The sequence below is a fragment of the Heptranchias perlo genome, chromosome 34 (assembly GCF_035084215.1).
Source record: "Heptranchias perlo isolate sHepPer1 chromosome 34, sHepPer1.hap1, whole genome shotgun sequence".
In the NCBI taxonomy this organism is placed as follows: domain Eukaryota; kingdom Metazoa; phylum Chordata; class Chondrichthyes; order Hexanchiformes; family Hexanchidae; genus Heptranchias; species Heptranchias perlo.
In genome coordinates this window covers 27,051,488-27,079,037 of record NC_090358.1, presented here as the reverse complement: position 1 = coordinate 27,079,037, position 27,550 = coordinate 27,051,488, and the positions used below count along the sequence as shown (strand labels likewise).

The 27,550-nt window shown below is 45.0% G+C and overlaps 1 protein-coding gene across 3 annotated transcripts in view; it reads left to right on the top strand.

The window, feature by feature from the left end:
• The first annotated feature begins 16,062 nt into the window (after window positions 1–16,062).
• The window catches only part of arnt2 (aryl-hydrocarbon receptor nuclear translocator 2), a 316,675-nt gene continuing 305,187 nt past the window's right edge, over window positions 16,063–27,550 (top strand). Inside the window, exon 1 of one of the 3 annotated variants that reach the window (XM_067971628.1) lies at window positions 16,063–16,252. In XM_067971628.1, the coding sequence (XP_067827729.1) occupies window positions 16,119–16,252 (134 nt within the window). In that variant the 5' untranslated portion in view covers window positions 16,063–16,118. The remainder of the gene's footprint in view (window positions 16,253–27,550) is intronic. The other 2 variants (XM_067971629.1, XM_067971630.1) reach the window with 2 other exon arrangements.

Sequence of the window (27,550 nt, the reverse complement as noted above, 5' to 3'; positions counted from 1 at the left end):
CTTCAAGTAGCTGGAATCAACTTTTCAAACCTCGTTAAAGTGCAATTACGTTAGTGATGAGATTCTGGATGCAACTGCTAGCAATTAGAAGGGGTAGTTGCTAAGTGGACACTTCCTGTTTTAAAAAAAATATGTTGGTTACTTCACTTTTTGGTTTTACCGTCCTCCGTGTATAGCGGGAAAATCATATTAACACCACACGCCCACTATAAGTGGTGGGGACTGTGCTACATGAACTGAAAAACAATAGAGGAGATTTTCCTGGGACTGTGACCGGGGCGTAGCGAATACTGGTGAATCGGACGTGTGGGTGTGCATGTCTGTATAGGAACCCTGTGCCCTGATGGTGCAGTTCATCTGGGCACTAACCCAGGAAAATCTCCCTCAACGGGTCCACAAATCCCATTGATTTCAGCGTGAGTAATGGGGTCCTTTTCAAACGTCCTTTTAGAGCTGGATTACACATATGAAATAATCGGGTGCAACACCATAATAAAAATAGAAAATAGCGTATACTCTATGTGTTTTACAGTCAATGAACCAATTAGTATACCTGAGAAATATCACTGCAGTTATTGATATAAAAGGAAATGCAAGTGTTTGAAATCTGAAAAATAATCATAAAATGTTGGAAATGCACAGCAGGTGCATTTCAGAGTGGTGAGAATGTGAAACTTGCTACCACGTGGAATGGTTGAGGCGAATATCATAGATGCATTTAAGGGGAAGCTAGATAAGTACATGAGGGAGAAAGAAATAGAAGGATATGCTGAAAGGGTGAGATGAAGTAATGTGGGAAGAGGTTCATGTGGAGTATAAACACCCGAGATCTACACTCTCCAACCAACGCAAATAGTTTCTCTCTATCTACACTATCAGTTCCCCTTAATATCTTGAAAGATTTGATCAAATCACGCCTTAATCTTCTAAATTCTGGGGAATACAACCCTAGTTTGTGTAATCTCGCCTCGTAATTTAACCCTGGAGTCCAGGTATCATTCTAGTAAATCTACATTGCACTCCCTCCAAAGCCAATATATCCGAAGGTGCGGTGCCCAGAACTGTACACAGTACTCCAGGTGTGGTCTAATCAAGGTTTTGTATAGCTGTAGCATAACTTCTACCCCTTGTATTCTAGTCCTCTAAATATAAAGGCCAGCATTCCATTAGCCTTTTTGATTATTTTCTGTACCTGTCCAGGACATTTTAATGATCTATGTACATGGACCCCTAAGTCTCTTTGGACCTCCGCTGTTTCGAGCTTTTCACCATTTAGAAAGCACTCTGATCCATCCTTTTTAGGTCCAAAAATGGATGACCTCACACTTGCCTACAATTAAATCTGTTTGCCACAGTTTTGTCCATTCACTTAATCTATTAGTATCTCTCTGTAATTTCATGCTTCCATCTATTGTTCTCCTTGGAACAAAGACGGCTGAGAGAAGATTTGATGGAGGCATTCAAAATCGTGAAGGGTCTAGACAGAGTGGATAGAGAGAAACTGTTCCCATTGACGGAAGGGTCAAGAACTAGAGGGCATAGATTTAAGGTGATTGGCAAAAGAACCAAAGGTGATATGAGGAAACATTTTTTTACACAGCGAGTGGTTAGGATCTGGAATGCACCGAGGTAGTAGTGAAGGCAGATTCAATCATGGCCTTCAAAAGGGAACTGGATAAGTACTTGAAACTAAAAAATGTGCAGGGCTACGGGGATAGGGCGGGGCAGTGGGACTAACTGGATTGCTCATGCATAGAGCCGTGCTGACTCGATGGGCCGAATGGCCTCCTTCCGTGCTGTAACCTTCTATGATTCTATGATTCTATCTACACTGCTTACAATGCTGCCTATTTTTGTGTCATCAGCAAGCCTGGAGATGTGATTCTCTGTCCCGTCATCTAAGTCGTTAATAAACACATAAATAAATGAGGCCCCAACACAGATCCCTGTGAGACACCTCTAGTCACATCCTGCCAATTTGAGTATCTGCCCATTATCCCTACTCTATGCCTCCTTCCGCTCAGCCAATTTCCTAGCTAGGTCAATAATTTGCCCTCAATTCCAAGAGCTACAACTTCAGCTAACAATCTCTTATGAGGGACTTTATTGAATGCCTTCTAGAAGTACATATAAACATTATCCATAGACATTCCCCTGTCCCCTGTCCACAGGAGTTGGCTGGGACCGCCCACCCTAACTCCAACAAGGAACTCGGGATGGGTGGGGGCATAAATGAATCAGGGACTCACTTTCCCACGACCCAGCCCATTTTTATGTACCCCCGAGTTCCCACAGGCCAGACACATTAGCGTAGAGTACACTATACCATATATGAGCAGGCATATGGTAAGCAGATGCAAATGACATACATCCTCTGACGAATTTCTTGTCCTTTCCACCATTGTAATGCTGAATGTCAAGGAGTCCTATTGGTCCCTGGAATCCAACGTTACTATGGTGGGGTTTCATAGAATCACTTTCTGAAATTTCCTCCCCAAACTTCTCTACCTCCACACAGAAGGAGGCCAATCAGCCCATCGTGCCTGTGCCAGCTCATTGAAAGAGCTATCCAATTAGTCCCATTCCCCTGCTCTTTCCCTACAGCCCTGCAAATTTTTCCTTTTCAAGTATATATCCAATTTCCTTTTTAAAGTTACCAATGAATCTGCTTCCACTGCCCTTTCAGGCAGTGCCAGATCATAACAACTCGCTGCATAAAATAAAATTCACCTAACATCCCCTCTGGTTTTTTTGCCAATTACATTAAAAAAAAATTGAATGTAAACTTTCAAACTACCATGGTTGGATTTAAACTCACAGTCTCTAGATTAATAATCCAGTAATATAACAACTACACCAGAACTAGTGAACTAGTTGGGTTTTTACGATAGTTTTTACTGAGAACTTCTTATTTCCAAATTTTTAAAACTGAATTCAAATTCTCAAACAGCCATGGTGGAATTTGAGCTCAAATTCTCTGGATTATTAATCCAAGTCTCTAAATTATTAGTCTAGTAACATAACCACTACACGCCCGTCACCAATTTTTTCACGGACAGAAAGCCTGGCCAATCAATCACGGAATGATTGATAGCTTCGGCCAGAAGGAGGAATTTAAGGAATTTAATCATATTTCATTAACAGAAAATGTAAACTTTCTCATTACTGACACCTCTGAGATAGACACAGACACAGATGGAGGGAGAAAGGTAGACGGAGTATATTTCTTCACCTTAATTTGAGTTGTGTTTTTTTTTAAAGTTGAATTTTGAAAGCAAACTAAGCCAATGTGAGGGAAATGAATAGGAGGGGAGGAAGGAAATAGGTTCTGGATGAGGGTGCCTTTGGCCTCTTGTTAGCCGCCCTTGCGGGAAGGAAGTGATAATCAGGGAAGGAATGGGAGGATGGTTAAGGGTGAGATGAGTGACAGCAGAGTGAGGGAGAGGGGAGCATATAGGGGTTGAGCGGGAAGTTCAAAGGGTAAGAGGCAGGGATGGAAATGACTCTGGGTAGGAGTAGTCAGGAAAGGGAAGGGATAATGGGACGGCAAAGGGGTAGGGAACATGATAGGAGTGAGGGGTTGAAGGGAGCATAAGTGATGGGGAGAGGATGGAAAGGGAGTCATTCAAAGTTGCAGGTTGCATTTTCCCTACAACCCCTAAAGGAAAATGAGGCCTGCAGTCCAAGCCAGGTCTTTTTCTCCACCACCTCAAACACACCAACCATCAGCTCCACCTGAAAGCAAGGAAGAAAAGAAAAACCATGACAGGCAGAAGAGGACAGAGAAGGAAGCAAATAGATTTAGAGAGAGAGAAGCAGCAGAAGAGAAAGACAAATGTAGAAGAGGAGAGACGGAGAAACAGCAACATAAAGACAACAGAGGCAGGTAAGAGAAAGACTATATTCTCCAACATGCTGTGTGCAACAAAAATAATTTTAAAAGTCCTACATAAAAAATTATGATCTAAATTTTCCAATTCTATTTATTAACCTTGCAAAAAAGTACTAAACATGTTGAATGTATTATACAGATCAGACCACTGATACTTTTAATTGTACTTTCATGCAGCAGAACTGAAATTCAGGTGCTAAATTGCAACGACATCAGTAACACAAGTTTAGATGGGATAATTAAATATGAATATGTAATTAAACTCAAATGGAAAATAAATCAACAATTTAGGCATTTTTTTCACTTTTATTTCTTACATATAACTAGAAGATCTCCTTTGACACTTAATAATTAGCTGATGGGTATTCTGCTTTATATCGACATACTATGTAATGTACAGGCATATTATGTATATTTATATATACAGGACAGCTATATCCAGGAACAGTCAGTGTGTTATTTTATGAGTTGATCTCAGCATAAAAAAAATTATGTTACTCTTGCTGTGACTACTCATCTGTTTCTTTCCCACTGTTTGAGTCCACCTGTGCCCCTTTCTCCCCCTTTCTGTTGTATTTCACTCTTTCTCTTTCTATATGATCTTTACACCTTTTTCTCATTGTGTGGTGCCTGTGTCTCTCGGTGTGCAAATTTTTTTTTATATTCGTTCATGGGATGTGGGCGTCGCTGGCGAGGCCAGCATTTATTGCCCATCCCTAATTGCCCTTGAGAAGGTGGTGGTGAGCCGCCTTCTTGAACCGCTGCAGTCCGTGTGGTGAAGGTTCTCCCACAGTGCTGTTAGGAAGGGAGTTCCAGGATTTCGACCTAGTGATCATGAAGGAACGGCCGATATATGTCTAAGTCAGAATGGTGTCTTGATGGGGAACGTGCAGGTGGTGTTTCCATGCACCTGCCCCTGTCCTTCTAGGTGGTGGAGGGCATGGGTTTAGGAGGTGCATTTGAATAGTTTGTACCAGTTTTATTTTAAATGGGTTCACCCCTCTAATATAACAAAAGAATCTCCATAAGTAAGAGCCCACGGACTAATTTCCTCCTATGGGTGCCGACTAACACTTCGCCTCTTGCTAGAATTTTGCAGTGATGTAATTCTGAGATAAGGATCTCAACGTAACGCGTGTTCTCTTCCAGATGCAGAGCCCCGCCTGATAGAAGCCCAGTCCCAGATGCTGTCGATGGGATTTCATGACGAAGGATGGTGGTTGACCAGACTCTTGCAGACCAAGGAGTGCGACGTTGGATCAGCACTGGATGCCATGCAGCCTGCGAAGAAACAGGCTCGCAGATAATCGCTTCGAAGAAGAAAAGATCCAGCAGCAACACCTATGTCCTAATTTTGCAAGATTATCGGGCTGCTATGCTTCTGTTAAGGGACTGTAACCGTCTCGTGTAACTGCACTATTATGCTTAAACAATTCTTTCAGAAAGGCTCCATCAGGGCTGAACAGGTTCTCTGTGACCCGATTTTAATTAGTGGCTACATGTTTTCCAAGGTTTAGTCAGAGTGTTGACAGAACATCCACAAGTTTGATTCTGTTTGCTAGTTATTGTTTTTTAAAAAACAGTAACTTAGTTACTTAAATCCCTTTCTGCCCCCACCCCCACCCCTGGCCATCCTGCATGTGTGGAGTTTAATTTGTTTTGTCATTTATATCACTGCACATTTGGTCCATCCACCCACCTTTGTCTCACCAGTGTGAACTAGGGGAAGTGTGCTATCAAAGTAACACAATTCACTACTGGGTAATTGATGGAAGTTACTGTTTACCATATTTACAATGGTTCAATTACATTTTTATTCACCATTAATAATACTTCTGTTACTAGTAGGCACAGGCCTCTCTTATAGCAAGGGAGGGTATTTTTGCACACAGCAACTTTAAAAAAAAAATCTTGTTCCATTTGTAGTAGGAACTGTACTTTTAGAATAAATGAGGGACCAAAAATGTTTGGAGTTTCATTTCCTGAGCTACTTAATTTCTATATCTTCTCTTTCATAAAGCCCAGGACCTGAAGAAAGGTGCCAGCCAATATGTACTGGCTTGGATGTGGGAACCGGAATCGGATTGAGATTGAACTTCTATCTATATAGTTCCTATCAGATCCTGAGGATGCCCCAGTCAATTAATTACTTTTGACGTGTAGATACCGTTTTGTAGGGAAATGCAGCAGCCAGTCTGCATCACACCAAGGTCTTGCAAACAGCAAATGAGGTAAATGACTAGTTAAATCTGTTTTGGGTAGTGTTGGTTGAGGGATGAATGTCGACCAATACACCAGGAGAGCTCCTTGCTCTTCTCAGTTTAACATCTCATTTGAAAGATGTCAACTTCCAATAATGCAATAGTCCCACAGTACTGCACTGAAATGTAAGCCTAGATTATATGCTCAAGTCTGAAATGGGATTTGAACCCACAATCTTCTGACTTAAGAGTGCTACCATTGAGCCAAGCTGACACTTAATGGACATATGACATTCCTACAGGCCATGTATCTTAGACTACAAACTACAAATATATTAAGAAGTAAGATCAAACAGAAGCAAGAGCAAACACAGCTGATTTCACTAGATTACGGAAGTTTATTTAATTCATAGTCCTTGTTTCAATACATAAAACATCTCAAAGTTCTGCTCACTCACTACAGTATTAAACTTTTACTTTGGACTAATTTTCATGAGGTAAAGTTTACACATGAAGTTGGATATTCTATGAAATATTTCACGATAGATCCATGTCAGTATCCTTATCCTGACAAATCAGGGACTCACTGAAAAGATCTGATATTGGGCAACAGTTATAACCCCTACTTGTATTGAAGTCTGAATTGAAACAGGAATATCAAAATGGTACCTTTCACTGTTAAATAAAGATTTCAATTACAAATAGCTTTCAAAAGTCACGCAGAAATGGCCTGCCGAGCTTTCTTGATATAATGGCCCCTAAAAATCCATGAACTTAGCAACAGATTCAGGGCACATTTGATACAGGCCGTAATGGGGCAGGACCCGGTCATGCCTGGTCTCCACCCCTGTTGGAATTTGTACTGGGATTTCCTGTGAGGGTGGGGCGGGTGCTTGTTGTTGCATCCGCTCCATTGCAGCCTGACATCATAAATGGAGGTGGGACTGGCGGGATGGTGTAATTCATTGGAATTCCTTCTAGTCCCACCTCCAGTGCCCTCAACATACCATACACTTGCAAGAAGCAAGCTTGCAGTAGCTCCACCCAACCTTAGGTGGAACTGAGGCCCACAACACTGTTCCAGGTCAGTTTCCTGGTATGAAACACCTTGGAAAGGAGTTTATGGCACTAGGTAAGGTAAAAGGTTCAAATTCTGCTTATTTTGTTCTTTAGCCAGGCCTGCGAGCCCTGCCCCTGGCCAGCATCACATTTCCTGAAACCCACCCTCCACCTAGCGGGTGCCCCAGCTGTACCAATACTGACGCAGTGCTTCCCAGCAATATTCAGATGGCTTGATCCTGGGAAATCAGAGGGGGTCAGCTACTTTACTCTGGGGTGCAATGGAATTCCCACTCCACCATTGTTATAGCAGTTGAGTGGGTTCACGTTTTAAAAGCCAATGTTTACACCTGTCGAAAAGAGATTGATAGTTTTCCTGGCTAGTAGGACAATTTCCAAGAACGTGGGAACATATAACCATTTAATGGATCAGCAATCAATAATATCTGATTTAACCTGAATGGACTTTCCTTTATTAACCAGTCTATCGAGACAAAGTTACATAAGAACATAAGAAATAGGAGCAGGAATAGACCACATGGCCCCTCGAGCCTGCTCCACCATTCAATAAGATCATGGCTGATCTTTGACCTCAACTCCACTTTCCCGCCCAATCCCCGTAGCCCTTGATTCCCCTAGAGTCCAAAAATCTATGTATCTCAGCCTTGAATATATTCAACGACTCACCATCCACAACCCTCTGGGGTAGAGAATTCCAAAGATTCACAACCCTCTGAGTGAAGAAATTCCTCTTCATCTCAGTCTTAAATGGCGACTATGCCTCCTAGTTCTAGACTCTCCAGCAAGGGGAAACAACCTCTCAGCATCTACCCTGTCAAGCCCCCTCATAATCTTATATGTTTCGACGAGATCACCTCTCATTCTTCTAAACTCCAGAGAGTATAGACCCATTCTACTCAACCTCTCTTCATAGGACAACCCTCTCATCCCAGGAACTAATCTAGTGAACCTTCCTTGCACCACCTCTAAGGCAAGTATATCCTTCCTTAGGTAAGGAGACCAAAACTGCACGCAGTACTTCAGGTGAGGTCTCACCAAAGCCCTGTACAATTGTAGTAAGACTTCCTTACTCTTGTACTCCAACCCCCTTGCAATAAAGGCCAACATGCCATTTGCTTTCCTAATTGCTTGCTGTACCTGCATGTTAACTTTTTGTGTTTCTTGTACGAGGACACCCACATCTCTCTGAACACCAACATTTAATAGTTTCTCACCATTTAAAAAATATTCTGTTTTTTCTATTCTTCCTACCAAAGTGAATAACCTCACATTTCCCCACATTATACTCCATCTGCCGCCTTCTTGCCCATCCTCTTAACCTGTCTATATCCCTTTGCAGACTCTTTGTGTCCTCCTCACAGCTTACTTTCCCACCTGGATTTGTATCGTCAACAAACTTGGATACATTACACTCGGTCCCTTCATCTAAGTCATTAATATAGATTGTAAATAGCTGAGCCCCAAGCACTGATCCATGCAGTACCCCACTAGTTACAGCCTGTCAACCTGAAAATGCTCTGTTTATCTCTTCTTTCTGTTTTCTGTCTGTTAACCAATCCCCTATCCATGCTAATATGTTACCCCCAACCCCATGAACCCTTATCTTGTGTAATGAGTTGATTCATCTGGCCTTCAAACAGCAGCTGCACACAAGACAGATGATGTGCATTTCATTTACCTACTGATAGGTTTCTTCCAGGAAGCAGTAATCTAATCAATGTGGCCATTAGCTGGCCAGCTACCAAACGCTAATAAAGAAATATTCAAAACATGGGGACTTTTAAGATTAGAAACAGGATAGATCTCTGATCTGTCACAAAATCCATCAACTAGTTTCTCAATCTTATCCCATTCCAGCTCCTAACCACAAAAACCTGCAAAAACCTGTATCCAACTATTCCCCTATCTCCAATCTTATCTCCAATCTGCCTTTGTCTTTAAAGTCTTGGAATATATTCTTTCCTCACAATTGCGCTTCCAGCTCTCCCACCATTCCTTGTTTGAGACCCTCCAATCAAGCTTCGACCCTTCCCCTAACAATAAGACCACGCTGATCAAAGTTACATATGACACCCCATGTCTCTGTGCTCAATGTTTGCTGTCCTCCTTCTTTTGCTTGACCTGTCTCCTGGCTTTGACACCATCAACCATTCACTTTTCGTCACTTACATGCTACCTGTTGGTGATGTCATCTGGAGGCATAGGGTCAATTTCCACACATACACCGAAGACATTCAGCTCTAACTCTCTGCTTTATGCACTGACACCATGGCATTGCAACTTTCTACAACTGCATATCTTAAATTAAGGCCTAGATGAGCCAAAACACTCTCTTCATCTTTGACTCTTACAACTACTTATGTACCACTCAACCTACTCAGGCTAGTGGAGAAGTTAGGTGTACTGTTCCACCTTGAGCTCAGCTTTATCCTCCACATCCAATCCGTTACCAAGATCACTTCCTTTCACTTCTAAAACATTACCCTGTCTCTGCCCCACCTCTCCTCTGCCGGCGAAACCCTTATTCATGCTTTTATTATCTTGAGGCTCTTCTTGATGGCATCTCCACTGTCACCCTCCACAAATTACTACTCATTGAAACTCTTCAACCCTTGTCCTCACTTGCACCCCATGTCCTTGCCAAGCTTCACTGGCTCCCTGTGTCCCAACAAATTGACTTTAAGATCTTTGCCCTTGTCTTCAAATCACCCCAACATACTCAGCATTATCCTCCAGGCAGAAGTCCCCATACACATCGTCTACTTCTCTGACAGCTGTCTACTCATCATTCCCCACTCCACCATCGGCTCCTCGATAGCTATGATCCTGTTCTCTGGAACTCTCTCCTCAGTACCTTTGCCTTGTTTTAAAGCTTCCTCAAGAACCTTCTCTTGAGGATATGGAGGAGGAAGGTGACTAAAACTTAGACTGAAATGCTTATTTTTGTCACACAGGCATTGGACACTGTGTCGAGCAGTATACTACAGATGATGGTTTGGATGGTGTAGACCACTAGCCACATGTGTGCAGCCTTATATGGTGGAGTTTGTGGCAACTCCAGGGACATCTGCAGTGAAGGCTCCAAGTCAGAGGCTCTAATGGCAGTCTGTGCTTTTCCTGCCGATGCTCAGACTGCTGTCATAGAGCCATGGGGCAGGCTTGGGGATTGACCAGCGAGAACTATGAGCCAGGACTTTACTGATCCCATTGATGTCTTTAGTTCTGTGGTTACACTAATCAGTGGCTCTGGTGAGGGAGCGCCCAGCAGCAGAGGTGTGACTGGAATGAGCAAAGTGATGGTTCTGTCCCTCATTACAGCAACATGTAACGACTCTCTCACCAGCCCTGTCCAATGCCAGAAAACATTCAGGGCCGGGTGATCACCCTGTTCCGGGTCCAGCTACTGGGGTCAAGGGATACCTCAATTCCAAGAAGCTCTTGTAGGCACACAACAGCTAGTCACCTCACCTATTCCTGTCTCTGAGGCAGGAGCTAGATTAAGCACCAGATTAGGTTTAGGAGGACATATGTCACATGCTGTCACCAAGTGCTGCATTGTTGGAGGTGTCATCTTTCAGATTTATCAGGCCCCGCCTGTCCTCTCAGGTGGACCATAAAAGATCCCACGGCCACAATTTCGAAGAAGAGCAGAGGAGTTCTCCCCAGTGTCCTGGCCAATATTTATCCTCCAACCAACATCATTAAAACAGATTATCTGGTCATTATCTCATTGCTGTTTGTGGGATCTTGCTGTGCAATTATTACCCTACCTGTTCACACGGGTAGGGTAATAATTAGAGTTGGTTGCACTGCCGTTGATTTTATAAACAGAATGTTCTTTCTGAGGTTTTCAATCTTGTTTCAGCAGCTGGTAGGAATAGGAGTCCAGTGGGAGAGTGTAGACACTGTTTGTAGGTAATGGCTGCTTAGTTGAGGCATTGGGAAGAAGTAGAGAGGGCTGTTCATGTGATAGGTAGCTTTTCAGATTAGGAGAAAGTCTTCTATATTAGGTCTTAATTAAAAGCTCTGCAATGGATTCTCTTCTGCAGTCTCTTCATGCTCCACCTGCTCTTTGAGCTGGTTACCTTGCACCAGTTGACCTCCTCAGGGACTCTATGATCCTGTCGCTCTGCAGGATGAAGTTGTTAGCATGCAGCAAGCTATCAATATCCTTGAAACCTTAGCCAGACTGCATCCAGACCTGTCCAAGCAATGGCGTGCTGTATGATTACTCCGATGCAAGCATGCAGCTCATCATATCTGTTTTCAGCTGATGTCCTTGGGTGTCACAAAGGTATTATCAGTCATGGTGCAAACAATAGCCTTTATCAGACAGAAGCCACCTTACTACGTGCCTCTATGGGTCAAATATTGGTGGGACAGTGGATTGCCTTAAAATGAAGGCATTGTGACAGCTGCATAGACGTGACACATTACTGCTGGTTGTTCATGGGGAAAATGAAATTACTGGCACAAGCAAATAAAGCGTCCATCACTTGCTTTATATATCTAAGTTATGCAAATTCACAAATGGGACTGATGCCACCTGTGGTAATTTGGAATGATCCACAGGCATAGAAATTAAGAGCTGTTCAGTCACTGGCAATGACATACCTGTGAATGAGTTTGGCTATAGGTCACTAAGCAGGATGTGACACAACTCAGGCATAGCCTCCCTTGTGACATGCAGCCTGCACAAGTGCTACTCCTCTGATATACAACAACTTGCATTTATATAGCGCCTTTAACATTGTAAAACGCCCAAGGCGCTTCACAGGAGCGTTATCAAACAAAATTTGACACCAAGACGCATAAGGAGGTTTTAGGACAGGTGACCAAAAGCATGGTCAAAGAGGTGGATTTTAAGGAGCATCTTGAAGGAGGAGAGAGAGGTAGAGAGGCGGAGAGGTTTAGGGAGGGAATTCCAGAGCTTAGGACCTAGGTAGGTGATGGCACGGCTGCCAATGGTGGAGCGATGACAATCGGGGATGCACAAGAATCCAGAATTGGAGGAGCGCAGAGATCTCGGAGGGTTGTAGGGCTGGAGAAGACTACAGAGTTAGGGAGCGGCGAGGCCATGGAGGGATTTTAACACAAGCACGAGAATTTTAATTATATTGCAGTATGTTCACCTTATTCTGTAAATATGGATGCAAAGGTATCAGTGGATAGGTGCAGCCTGACATATGTTGCATCCCTCCATTCAAACTCCTTCTCTTCCTCCAAAAAGTACAAGTACAGCAAGATTCCCTTGGGGAAACCCATTATGTTACTATAAATTAGGATGGGATAAAAATGGCAGTTGTCGAACAGTTAACACGAGATTACCTCAACAGCAGAGTGACAACAAGAAACACAGACACAAAATAAAATGAGATGTAAATTCTCTTTACAAAATTCCGACAATGCTTTTCAAAGGTACTGCCATCAACATATCAACAATAACTAATGAGAGGGTATGGGTATAGACTGGTGGCCAACATAAAAGGGAATCCAAAGTCTTCTACAGGCATGTAAACAGTGAAAGGGTGGTAAGAGGAGGGGTGGGTCCGATTAGGGACCATAAAGGAGATCTACTCATGGAGGCAGAGGGGATGGCTGAGGTACTAAATGAGTACTTTTCATCCGTCTTTACCAAGGAAGAAGATGCTGCCACAGTCTCAGTAAAGGAAGATATAGTTGAGATAATGAATGGGCTAAAAATTGATAACAAGTTACTTGAAAGGCTAGCTGTACTTAAAGTAGATAAGTCAACCGGTCCGGATGGGATGCATCCTAGGCTGCTGAGGGAAGTAAGGGTGGAAATTATGGAGGTATTGGCCATAATCTTCCAAACATCCGTAGATATGAGGGGTGGTGCCAGAGGGCTGGAGAATTGCAAATGTTACACCCTTGTTCAAAAAAAGGTGTAAGGATAAACCCAGCAACTATAGGTCAGTCAGTTTAACCTCAGTGATGGGGAAACTTTTAGAAATGATAGTCTGGGACAGAATCAACAGTCACTTAGATGAGTGTGGATTGATTAAGGAAAGCCAACACAGATTTGTTAAAGGCAAATCGTGTTTAACTAACTTGATAGAGTTTTTTGATGAGGTAACAGAGGTAGATGAGGGAAATAGGCTTGATGTGGTGTATACGGATTTTCAAAAGGCGTTTGATAAAGTGCCGCATGGTAGGCTTATCATCAAGATTGCGGCCCATGGAATAAAGGAGCAGTAGCAACATGGATACAGAATTGGCCAAGGGACTGGAAGCAGAGAGTAGTGGTGACCGGTTGTTTTTCGGACTGGAGGGAGGTGTACAGTGGTGTTCCCCAGGGATCGGTGCTTGGACCACTGCTTTTCTTGATATATATTAATGACTTGGACTTGGGTGTACAAGGCATAATTTCAAAATTTGCACTTGACACAAAACTTGGAAGAGTAGTAAACAGTGAGGAGAATAGTGATAGATTTCAAGAGGATATAGACAGACTGGTGGCATGGGCGGACACGTGGCAGATGAAATTTAATGCAGAAAAATGCGAAGTGATACATTTCGGTAGGAAGAACGAGGAGAGGCAATATAAACTAGAGGGCACAACTCTAAAAGGGTACAGGAACAGAGAGATCTGGGGGTATATGGGCATACATCATTGAAGGTGGCAGGGCAGGTCGAGAAAGCGGTTAAAAAAGCATATGGGATCTTGAGCTTTATAAATAGAGGTATAGAGTACAAAAGTATAGAAGTCATGATGAACCTTTATAAAACACTGGTTCGGCCACAACTGGAGTATTGTGTCCAGTTCTGGGCACTGCACTTCAGGAAAGTTGTGAAGGCCTTAGAGAGGGTGCAGAAGAGATTTACTGGAAAGATTCCAGGGGTCAGGGACTTTAGTTACATGGATAAACTGGAGAAGCTGGGATTGTTCTCCTTGGATCAGAGATGGCTGCGAGGAGATTTGATAGAGATATTCAAAATCATGAAGGGACTAAACAGAATAGATAGAGAGAAACTGTTCCCATTGGCGGAAGGGTCAAGAACCAAAGGATATAGATTTAAGGTGACTGGCAAAAGAACCAAAGGTGACATGAGGAAAAACTTTTTTTTTTACACAGCGAGTGGTTAGGATCTGGAACCCACTGCCCGAGGGGATGGTGGAGGCAGATTCAATCATGGCCTTCAAAAGGGAACTGGATAAGTACTTGCAAGGCAAACATTTGCAGGGCTACGGGGAAAGGGCGGGATAGTGGGACTAGCTGGATTGCTCTTGCATAGTGCTGGCGCCAACTCGTTGGGCTGACTGGCCTCTTTCCGTGCTGTAACTTTTCTATGATTCTATGAAACTGTCACACTGAGTGCTGGAAGGAAATGCTGCTTGAAAATTGCATGGGGAGCAAAATGGGTGGAGAACTGGCTAGATTATGGGATAAATTTTCACCCTCACCCCATGAGCGGAAATGTGGCAGAACCCCAATCGCCTGTCCTTTATAGAACCCACCCGATTTGCATTTCATGGTTGGCCTTAAAGGATGGAGTTTTGTGAGGCTTGGCTTGGTTTTATAAGTATTCATTTTTCTCATAAGAGGAATATGGCTCCTGCTTTGAAGCCAAGGTATGAGGAAGCACAAGTTCGGCACAGAGGAGGACACAGCAAAGGGCTAGTGGTTTTTGGCTAAATTAATTTTCTTTATAAAATATCACAGAAAAATGTATTGAAAGATGAAAGGTTTTGAAAAAACATCCCCTACTCGGAGGCTGTCACCCCACACCCCCATTTTTATCACGATTATCTCACTATCTTGACCTTTTCGATGTTGATACATCTAAGAGGTTGGAAGCATGAAAATGGAGACATGAGAGGCAAAACTTTGACTCCTGGCTGGTGAGTTTCAGATTGGGAGTGGGTCTTGAAGATGTGAAGCGAGGCGAAAGAGCAGATGCCAGTGCTAAATAAAACAGCTCTTAGGAGTCCCCATCCCTTCTGGTCAGGTGATTCCCAAGAACCACCCAAATTGCTGAAAAAAAGCATTTGAGTTATAGATCAGGTAATTCCCATTAAGCAATCAGATCACTAGAAGGCGACACGGATTGAATGGACCAATCAGATGACCAGATCTGAACATTTTTAATCAGATAGATAGAGCTGTCAACGTTAGGGATATCAGGGTAAATTCAACGAAGCTCCGCTCCTGATACAAAGCCTTGCCAGATGAGAGTGCAGAACAGAGTATCATGCCTTAGTGTTACAGCCCAGTCTCTGGCCTGTGCTCCCATATGGTGAGGCTCTCTGTCTGGAGTATTGCATCGGTGAATTCACTTTATAAGTTTACCAGGGATCAAAAGGAGTGAGATTCTAAACCAATTCACACACATAGAGTGATACACATTCTTCAGAAGGAGCTACCTTAAAACTAGAAGAGATTAACGTAAAAGGAGTCTCACTCCATAAATTGACAATTGGGTTGTAAACTCTGTCTGGATGGAATCCGAGAGGTTTCATCACATGATATCCTCCCTCTAACTGCCCCCCCCCCCATGCTCCCTCCGTTGGTTGCCAAACATGTCCATTCTCCCCGCACAATGCCTTCCTACACCAATTGGAAAGCAAACAGACTCTTCATTACCAGATTGGATGATGCTTAACTGTCAGTCAAGCAACCTTTTCTTTCCCAACTTCCAAACACTTTTAAAATTAACAAACAAAACCGTCTAAAGAATTTTTTTTAATGGCTCAAAGGTTTTTTTTTACTCCTGGGTTGCCCCCAGCTGTGCCCTGGAGATTGATCTCCAATTAGTGAAGACTCCAGGGCAATCCTGGAGGGTTGGCAACCCCAGCGGGCAATAACAGCCTGAGGCCCCGCCCCCTCCCATCCGGGAACGCGGCTGCAGGCCCGCGCCTGCGCACTGAGTGCGGCTCATTGTGTGGGGCCGCTCGCGCTGCCGCCAGTCTGCGCGCGCTCCTCATGGCCGCCGAGATGAGCTCGGATGTTCCCGAACCGGTCGCTCTGACAGCACCGACCAACCCGGTGACACCAGGCCCCGGGCAGGTGAGGGTGATAGGAGCGGTACCTGCCCGCGGAGGGAAGCGGCGGTCGGGGTAAGAGCTTTACAATCTCCGCGGCGTCAGCTCCCAGATCCGTTTAAACACCGAGATCGGGACAGGGGCTAACGGCGGCCATGGCCAGAATTAGGAGGGGGGGCTCACCACCTGAGGGGGGGCTCACCACCTGAGGGGGGGCTCACCACCTGAGGGGGGGGGGGTCACTGTAACTAGGGGGCTCACCACCTGAGGGGGGGTGTCACCGTAACTAGGGGGCTCACCACCTGAGGGGGGGGTGTCACCGTAACTAGGGGGCTCACCACCTGAGGGGGGGGTGTCACCGTAACTAGGGGGCTCACCACCTGAGGGGGGAGGGTCACCGTAACTAGGGGGCTCACCACCTGGGGGGGTGGGTGTCACCGTAACTAGGGGGCTCACCACCTGAGGGGGGGGTGTCACCGTAACTAGGGGGCTCACCACCTGAGGGGGGAGGGTCACCGTAACTAGGGGGCTCACCACCTGGGGGGGTGGGTGTCACTGTAACTAGGGGGCTCACCACCTGAGGGGGGGGGGGAGGGTCACTGTAACTAGGGGGCTCCCCACCTGAGGGGGGGGGAGGGTCACTGTAACTAGGGGGCTCACCACCTGAGGGGGGGTCACTGTAACTAGGGGGCTCACCACCTGAGGGGGGGGGTCACTGTAACTAGGAGGCTCACCACCTGAGGGGGGGCTCACCACCTGAGCGGGGGTCACTAACTAGGAGGCTCACCACCTGGGGGGGGGGTCACTGTAACTAGGGGGCTCACCACCTGGGGGGGGGGGCGGGTGTCACTGTAACTAGGGGGCTCACCACCTGAGGGGGGGGAGGGTCACTGTAACTAGGGGGCTCACCACCTGAGGGGGGGGTCACTGTAACTAGGAGGCTCACCACCTGAGGGGGGGGGTCACTAACTAGGGGGCTCACTACCTGAGGGGGGTCACTGTAACTAGGGGGCTCACCACCTGAGAGGGGGGTCACTGTAACTAGGGGGCTCACCACCTGAGGGGGGGGTCACTGTAACTAGGGGGGTCACTGTAACTAGGGCCCTCACTATCTGAGGGGGGGGGGGGGTTCACTGTAACGAGGGGGCTCACTACCTGAGGGGGGGGTCACTGTAACTAGGGGGCTCACTACCTGAGGGGGGGGGTCACTGTAACTAGGGGGCTCACTAGCTGAGGGGGGGGGGGGTTACTGTAACTAGGGGACTCACTAGCTGAGGGGGGGGTCACTGTAACTAGGAGGCTCACCACCTGAGGGGGGGGGTCACTAACTAGGGGGCTCACTACCTGAGGGGGGTCACTGTAACTAGGGGGCTCACCACCTGAGAGGGGGGTCACTGTAACTAGGGGGCTCACCACCTGAGGGGGGGGTCACTGTAACTAGGGGGGTCACTGTAACTAGGGCCCTCACTATCTGAGGGGGGGGGGTTCACTGTAACGAGGGGGCTCACTACCTGAGGGGGGGGTCACTGTAACTAGGGGGCTCACTACCTGAGGGGGGGGGGGTCACTGTAACTAGGGGGCTCACTAGCTGAGGGGGGGGGGGGTTACTGTAACTAGGGGACTCACTAGCTGAGGGGGGGGTTACTGTAACTAGGGGGCTCACTAGCTGAGGGGAGGGTTACTGTAACTAGGGGGCTCACTTGCTGAGGGGGGGTTACTGTAACTAGGGGGCTCACTACCTGAGGGGGGAGCTCACTACCTGAGGGGGGGCTCACTACCTGAGGGGGGGGAGTTGTCACACTGTAACTAGGGGGCTCACTACCTGAAAGGGGGGAGTTACACTCTAACTAGAGGGCTCACTACCTGAGGGGGAATCACAGTAACTAGGGGGCTCACAACCTGAGGGGGTCACACTGTAACTAGGGGCTCACTACCTGATTGGGGGGGGGGGTAACACTGTAACTAGGGGCTCACTACTTGATGGGGGGGCTCACTGTAACTAGGGGCTCACTACCTGAGGAGGGGGCTCACTACCTGAAAGGGGGAGGTCACAGTCTAACAAGAGGGCTTGCTACCTGAGGGGGATCACGGTAACTGGGGAGCTCACAACCTGAGGGGGTCTCATTGTAACTAGGGGGCTCACTGTGTGAGGGGGATCACACTCTAACTAGGGGGCTTACTACCTCGGGGGGTCATGGTAACTAGGGGGCTCTCTTCTTGAGGGGGTCATATTGTAATTTTTGGGGGTCACTACCTGAGTGGGGGGAATGTCACAATAACAAGGTGCTCACTACCTGATGGGGATTGCATTGTAACTAGGGAGCTCACTACCTGAGGGGGTTCACACTTTAACTAGGGGGCTCATTACCTGGGAGGGGGGGGTGGTCACACTATAACTTGGACTCACTACTTGAAGGGGGGTGGGGGTGTCATACTGTAACTAGGGTGCTTACTACCTGAGGAGGATCACACTAACCAGGGGTCTCACTACCTGAGGAAGGTCACACTGTAACTAGGGGGATCACCTGAGAGTCATCACACTGTAACTAGGGATCACTACCTGAGGGGGTCACTAACTGAGGAGGTAGCTCCAACTGGGGTCACTGTTACTGCGGGTCGGGGGCTTCTCTCTGTAACTGAGGAGTTTCACTGTAATGGAGAGGTCAATAACTCGGGGATGGTCTCGCTGTACCTGAGCGGGTGGATCACTATAATTGAGGGGGGTCTTTTTGAGGCTGGGGTGGTGGCGGTCACTGTAATTGAGGATGGGTTGGGATGTGATTGATGATTCTGGGTTTTCTTGCTGTACTTGTTCAGTGCAGCTGAATGTCAGGATCACAGAAGTCACAGTGATAGTTGCTCGTCCTGCTTTGCCATTCCTTTGCTCCTGGGTTGGGAGCTGGATCTCTGTCCTCCCCTCCCTATTGTTCCTTGTTACCCCCATCCCCTTCCCTGTTTGTCCCTTCTCCTATTTTCCCCTCTTCCCGTATCTTCTCTGTCTCCCTTTAATTGTGGCTTACGATCTGAAAGTCCTGACCACAGTGATCTGAAATGAGTATGCAACTCCTCCTACAACTATAGGTTACTTTGCTTTTTTGAATATTTTATTACTTACTTTAAATCCTATTTTTTTTGCTCTAAAATACCTGTACAAAATTACATTCCGAATGCATTTTGTTCTGAAGTATAATTTATGCATTTTCTAGCATGTACTAACCTCAGCAAGCTTATGCTTTGTATACTTGTGGTTCTGTTTTCCACTTTTGTGGTCATGTCTTTGGTACAGAATGATCACCTTGGTGGAAATATTATACAAATTATGCATTTTCATGTAACTATTTTATTAACTGGGATCTATAATCTGAACCCATGGTTTGTATTTTTACAATGCAAACATACTCATTTTAAAAAAAAATTCTCCCTCAAATGTAGTCACATTTCTCTTGAAGTCACTGACTTGTAGGAGTACAGTTCAGTCGGTGCTTCCCAATACCAGTCTGAGTGGTCCTATTCACGGTGAGCATTGCCTACATGTTAGACCGTGAGGGAATTGCAGCTGAACCTAATCCAATCCTTGTCTTACGCTCACTCGCACGGACGGACGCTCGCTCGCTCGCGCACACTCACGCTCAGACTCTCTCACTCAGACTCTAACACTGTCACTCCCTTTCCAGCAAGGATTGTTAGACAGTCATCAGGAGTGGCAAATCTGGCTTGTTTTTTTTCTTTCTTGGCGCAGGGATGCTGAGGACAAGTGTAGCTTCTACTACCATCTTGGTTGGTATTAGCACAGACAGGGAATTGAACATGAGTGGCAGCTCGGTAGCTTTCAGTGGTGGCACTGATGCTTCTGAGTCAGAAGGTGATGAGTTCAAGCCCGACTCCACGACTTGAACACATAATCTAAGCTCACACTTCAGTGGAATACCAAATACATTGTTGAAGGTGCTGTCTTTTGGACAAAGCCCCATCTGCCTGTTCAGGAGGATTTAAAAATTCCATGGCACTATTCAAAGAGCAGGGTGTTATTCAGGTATCCTGGGCAACATTTGTAATAAACTGGATAGCCAGGTGGTGAAGGATAGAATACTAGAGCCTGGTCTTCAGTTGCTTCCAAGCCTTTATTCCCAGAGATCAACATTACTCTCCCCATACCCCAGATCAGCTCTCATATAAAGGATACAAGAGTGTCCAATTGATATGCACCACCTGAATACAATTAACACTAATTGATATAAAGCATATGGATACAATTAACAAGAATTATCCTTCCACCAACACCACCAGATTAATTGGTCATTTATCTAATTTGCTGTTTGTGCGATCGTGCTGTGTGCAAATTGGCTGTTACGTTTACCTAAAACAAGTGCACTTCAGAAGTACTTAATTGGCTGTAAAATGCTTTGAGATGTCCTAAGGATGTGAAAGGCGTTTTATAAATCAAAGTTCTTTTCTTTCTGGTATATATGGCTCCACTACACCGCCTTTGCCAACTGAATAATTTGGGGAGCCTCAACTTCCATGCTTTACCATTGGTTCTTGATAAAGATCTATCAGCACCACAAGCATACAAGTTCCATGTTTTCACTTGTAATTTCCCACCAGAAGAAGAAAACCATTCCAAATCAGATTGTATTTGGAGTGTGGGCTTTTATGTGCAGTTGTTCTTTCAGAGACCATTGTATGGTGCTCCTACATTTTTCAGAATTGGCACAAATCGAGCAATCCCGCTGAAAGGCCATTGGAAGTCCAACAAAGTTAGGTTTGGAGATGTGTGTTACCGTAGTGTGTTATTAAGATTGTGTTACAATTTGAAATGCTGCTATTTATATTTTGCTATATTTATTTTCAGGGCTTATGTGAAGCACACACAAAGCATTGTATAAATTTGAAGACATCACAGTTCACCTACACCTGACCTAGCTCTGTTCTGGTACACATTAGGAGGTGTGAGATTCTCCATCTTGCCATTTTGTGTGTCTCCCTCTCCTTAGTAAATCTCGTGCTGCTGACTGAAAGGGGACACACTTTGCCCGTTTCAATTAAAATTTTATTGAGGAAATTCTTCTGTAGGGTTGCACCCTGGTAGATACATTGTGTGCCTTGTTAAACTGACTTTTGACAGGCATGGAAATGTAGGATCAAGAGGAGTTAGTTACGTAGAAATTGCAGCAGATTCCACTTGGATTAGGTATTGCATTGGGTATGTTATTCAGGCATACTATGTGAAAAGTTTCTAGACTACCTGATTACCAATAGAAATAAAAGCCACCAGCCTTTAATAGTGGAATGGAAATATTAATTTGAGGAAATGGAGAGTTTGAGGAGATTAGGGCAGTAGTGTGGAGATATAGAAATAGTCAGAGGGGGGAATAACTCCGATATTTAAAAATCCACTCTTAGAGAATGCATTACACAGCAGCAAAAATAAGACAGACAATTTGAAATAATTTTATTAAAGTAGCAGTTTATTGTGACCACTTCAAAAATTATATTTTCTGCATGACTTAAAGTGCTTTAAAATAATCTGTACAATGTCAGTGTCTCACTGTTACAGAGGACTGTTATGAATTTTAGTAAACATGTAAGTTTGCTGAATTGTATGTTATTTTACTCAAATGCTTGGACCTGACCAAAATTGAAGGAAGTCTTCCAGTTGAGAATGCAGTTTTCTGTTTTGTGTTTCAAAAGGAAAAAAAATCTGAACGTTGCTATACAATTCACCATGTTCTACAGTGTGGGTTGTGTCTTTGCTCTTAAGTTTTGCCCTGCAGTTTCATATCTTCTGTAAAATGCAGCCATTGCAGATTTGTGTGCTGTTACTGCTGCTGAGTCTTACCAACAGGACAAGGGTGAGACGAGGATTATAACATAGGCAAATAAAGGTGAGATGACAGGTGAGAGGTTCTAGGGAATTGTAAAATTATTTTATGAAGTGTGTTTACAGACCTTTACATTCTCAGTGTGCAGAAGGTGTTTCTGTTTTGGTCTAATGGTGTGGATGTGCTGTTGCTTTTGAGCCATAGTACATTTGACTTGGGAATGCTTGATCTTGTCAGTGGGTGCATACAGTATTTAATTCCCTAGCACTATCAATCTTCACTTTGAACACAAAGCATTAAAAGTCCAATGGATACTGTACAGTTAGGTGGTGTAGCATATGAATGAGTTATAACATTTGAGAGATTGGACAATGTTGTACCAAAGCAGGCTAACATCAGGAAGCGATGTGGAGATGCCAGTGATGGACTGGGGTGGACAAATGTAAGGAGTCACACAACACCAGGTTATAGTCCAACAGCTTTATTTGAAATCACAAGCTTTCGGAGCTTTGCTCCTTCGTCAGGTGAAGTGAAGAGATGCATATAGGCACAGCATATATAGTCAGAGAACAATGCCTGGCATTGTTCTCTGACTATATATGCTGTGCCTTTATGCAACTCCTCCTCACTTCACCTGACGAAGGAGCAAAGCTCCGAAAGCTTGTGATTTCAAATAAAGCTGTTGGACTATAACCTGGTGTTGTGTGACTCCTTACATAACATCAGGAAGAAAACTCACTTTTTAAAAAAAATTGCAGCTATTGACCTTCCAGGTTGTAAAGATTTAGAAATGGAGTGTGTATCATCAGAGCAATGCCGTTGACCAACAGACATGCTGACCAGTAGGGTCATTAATTCAGGGTTGCCTTTCACTGGGGATTTTGATCTGAAACTTGGGTTCCCCCATGTGGGGTGTCAACAGTATATAGCTCAACAGTACATCTCAACCAATGTCACTAAAAACAGATTAACTGGTCATTTATCTCATTGCTGTTTGTGGGACCTTGCTGTGCACAATTTGGCTACTACATTTTCCTACAAAAGAACAATGATGACACTTTAAAAGTAATTAATTGTCTTTGAAGTGCTTTGGGATATCCTGCGGATGTGAAAGGTGCTATATAAATCCAAGTTTTTCTTTCATGCATTATAGTCTACTCTCAGACTCCATTATCAATTATAGTCTACTATCATTTCAGCTTCCTCTTATTTGGCCTTTTACATGTGCTCCTCCCAAGGGATAATACTAATCATTGGTTTACTCACCAGAGACTGTTTTGCAGAGCCAGGTTATTTCTACTAAGATGATTGTCTGATTTCGGGTTTTGTTTGCCTAGATAACAACAGTAATTGCAATTTAAAAGTAATCTATTGGTTATAAATGACTTTGGGACACCCTCAGGATGTGTTAATCATCAATATACATACAAGTTCTTTTGTGTGATTTCATGTTCCGAGGGTTCATGTGACTTTTTAGGCCTGACTGGTTTTACCATCACTGTGCCACTCAGTGATAAATTGGATTTAACTAGGAGTTTTTATACTCCTCAACCTGCTGTTTGCAATTACTCAGCTGCCCCCCCCACCCCCCAATGCACCGGAAAGGGCTTTTAGAACCTAGCCGTGCTGCTTTGTACAATCTCTCAAAGGACATCCACACAATGTATGTCGTACTGTTTACACAGTATATGATTTTAAGTAGATTTTCATACTTTCAAGTTTGCAGGTGTCGGCAAGCTATCAAAACTGACGCAAGGAGCAATGTTATTTTCTTCTAAAATGTGCTTAGCCACTTTTTCCTATGGAATTTGTGTACTTCATTGGTCTGAGGTCTTATTCAATTTTTGTTAACAAGTTTAAATAAATTACATACATACATATTTCAGGAAGTTGCATATATTCATATTTTGGAGGATCATTTTACAATTTGCACAGTGCTTTGGTAGAATACATTGGATACACTAGAAGCTTGGTTTTGCTGATGTGGCTGTTTGGATGCTACCAGCACAGTGTGCTTAAGGGTCAAAACAATTTGGCTGTTGGGCTGGGGGACATAAACGTCTTCCCTAAACTCATCAACAGCATGAGTGACTATCCTTGACATCAAGGCAGCATTTGACCGAGTGTGGCACCAAGGAGCCCTAGTAAAATTGAAGTCAATGGGAATCGGGCAAACTCTCCAGTGGTTGGTGTCGTACCTAGCACAGAGGAAGATGGTAGTGGTTGTTGGAGGCCAACCATCTCAGCCCCAGGACATTGCTGCAGGAGTTCCTCAGGGCAGTGTCCTAGGCCCAACCATCTTCAGCTGCTTCATCAATGACCTTCCCTCCATCATAAGGTCAGAAATGGGGATGTTCGCCGACGATTGTGGTGTTCAGTTCCATTCGCAGCCCCTAAGATAATGAAGCAGTCCGTGCCCGCATGCAGCAAGACCTGGACAACATCCAGGCTTGGACTGATAAGTGGCAAGTAACATTCGCGCCAGACAATGACCGTCTCCAACAAGAGAGAGTCCAACCACCTCCCGTTGACATCCAATGGCATTACCATCACCGAATCCCCCACCATTAACATCCTGGGGGTCACCATTGACCAGAAACTTAACTGGACCAGCCATATAAATACTGTGGCTACAAGAGCAGGTCAGAGATTGGGTATTCTGCTGCGAATGACTCACCTCCTGACTCCCCAAAGCCTTTCCACCATCTACAAGGCACAAGTCAGGAGTGTGATGGAATACTCTCCACTTGCCTGGATGAGTTCAGCTCCAACAACACTCAAGAAGCTCGACACCATCCAGGGCAAAGCAGCCCGCTTGATTGGCACCCCATCCACCACCCTAAACATTCATTCCCTTCACCACCAGCACACCTTGGCTGCAGTGTGTACCATCCACAGGATGCACTGCAGCAACTCGCCAAGGCTTCTTCAAAGCACCTTCCAAACCCACGACCTCTACCACCTGGAAGGACAAGGGCAGCAGGTACATGGGAACAACACCACCTGCACGTTCCCCTCCAAGTCACACACCATCCCGACTTGGAAGTATATCACCGTTCCTTCATCGTCGCTGGGTCAAAATCCTGAAACTCCCTACCTAACAGCACTGTGGGAGAACCTTCACCATACGGACTGCAGCAGTTGTAGGGGGTGGTGGTGGTGGTGTGTCAGCTTCACCTCTGACTTCTGAGCGGTTTGAATCGCTCCCACTCCCTGGGTTCTAGACCTTGGACTTATTTGGGGGTTGTGACAAAGTGCAGCAGACAACTGGTTTTGGTGCAAGAAACTTTGATCTTTATTCAAGAGAGAAAATACAACAACAATCTTAACACTCTAATAAAATGGGGAACACTTCAGTACACACGAGGGAAATTACAGTAGAAAGATACCTCACCCCTCCCAATCCCACTTTACTAGCTAAGTTGGACTCTAAAGGACCAGAGATAATGCTCACCAAACGAATCCTTGACAGTAACTCACTCAGAGGTAAGTCAGGAATAGGTTGTAGAGTGGAAACTTTGCGGATCTTCGGTTTTCTCCAGAGTTGGTTTTCTTTGGTCGCGGTGGTGCGCTATTACCTGGTTGGTTGATGGTAATATTCGGTTGGTTGTTTCGTACGGCCCTTGTTGCCACGAGGTGTCTGATGGTCACTGGGGCTGTTGCTCTGGTTTCGTCTTGTGTGTCGGCCTGCTTCTGGAGCTGCTGACCACCTCTCTGTTGCCCCCTCGCCTTGTTGAACTGTCGTCTCCCGAGCTGTCGAACTCCTGGCTGAACTGAACAATCCTTTGCACTTGCAGGTCTGGCTGACCGGTTCTCTCACGTAGGGTTTGTTGGTTTCGCTGGAAGCTGCTCTCCTTCCAGAGACAGGCAGAACAAGAGCAGCAGAATGCAAAAGCGAGAGAGGTTTCGAGTTTCCACTTCTATATCCCTCTCTTACAATGATCTTTGTCACTTTAAAAAAAAAGCACTTCATGTCTGTTTAAACAGTTCTTACAAAGTCCTTAAGAATCTTTGATGGCTTTTGATGGCCCCTCATCATGTTGCAATTGCTTTTCCCAATGGGTCATTGTTTTAATTCCGATTTGCTGATCACCTGGTATACAGGCTTCCTTTTGTATCCAACGTCCTAGGTGTTGATCGGTTTTGCTTTAAAACAAAGACATGGTCCCACCATGTCTGGAGCAGTTGCCTCTTTCAATGGCCTACTGCCTTTCGAATTAGTGCTGAGTGTTGATCACCTGCTGTAGGTTTTGCATTAAAACAGACATGTCTGAAGCAGTAATTCTCCCACATTCCACTGTGTGTGTTGTTGATTCGTCTGGTGACCTCTCACCTATCCTTCCATCTTAGGATTTTAGTCAATGGCCAAAGTTTTCCATACTCAGGGAAAAGGTGAATTCCCAGAATTCTTACAGCTGCCCTTACGAGGAAGCGAGTCCCTTAAAGGACGTGGATTCCTCAAAGTACTTTTCCCTGGTTGATGCTTCCTGGTGCGACAAGTGTGAGTCGGCCCAATATTTCATCACCCTGAAATGGTTAGAACAGAGACCAAAGTCCTTTTCTTTAGGGTTTTCCTCCGAGTTTTGGGGGATCTGTGAATTTTGAGAATCTTACACGGTTCAAGAAGGCGACTTACCACCACCTTCTCGAGGGCAATTAGGGATGGACAATAAATGCTGGCCTTGCAGCGACGCCCACATCCCATGAACGAATAAAAAAAAAGTCATGCTGGAAGTAGGTTGCTGTACTGAGGTAGACTTGGGCAGGATGCTAATTGTGATCTATATATTCTTCCTCTGCTTGTTGCATTCTTACGGGAGGTAGTTTGGATTTTGGGGATGGGGGCTTGTGCTTTGGAGGCCATACATTGTGTGTTTTAACTAATATGCCCATAGTTGTTTTAATCATATTTGGGGATGAGAAGGGTAGGCTGCGTTCTGCTAGAGTTGGGGATGCAGATAAGAGATGTGCCTGTACACTGCAGGAGGAGACCTGCTTCTAGTGAGTAGACCCTTCAAGTATGGGGCTGGGTCTGCAGGATATTGCAAGGCCAGTAATGGTCTTTGTGGCATTATCGTCCCAGGTGTCAGAATGACTGGGATGTAAGGGCCCTTGTGAAGGAAATAGGTGTAGGCTTGTGGTAACTTTCTTCTCAGGCCATAAATCTGATTGTGGCTTTTGTTGAATGTGTATGGGAGCTCTGTTTTAGGGTAGAAAGCTAAGGCAGATCCTTCGGTTGGCAGAAGCTTTCTTCCAAGCTGATGAGCTTTCATGGAATCATAAAAAGGTTACAGCACGGAAGGAGGCCATTTGGACCATCGAGTCCGTGCCGGCTCTATGCAAGAGCAATCCAGCTAGTCCCACTTCCCTACCCTATCCTAGTAGCCCTGCAAATTTTTGCCTTTCAAGTACTTATCCAATTCCCTTTTGAAGGCCATGGTTGAATTTGCTTCCACCAACCCCTCGGGCATTGCATTCCAGATCCTAACCACGCGCTGTGTAAAAAAAAAAAAGAAGTTTTTCCTAGTCACCTTTTGGTTCTTTTGCCAAT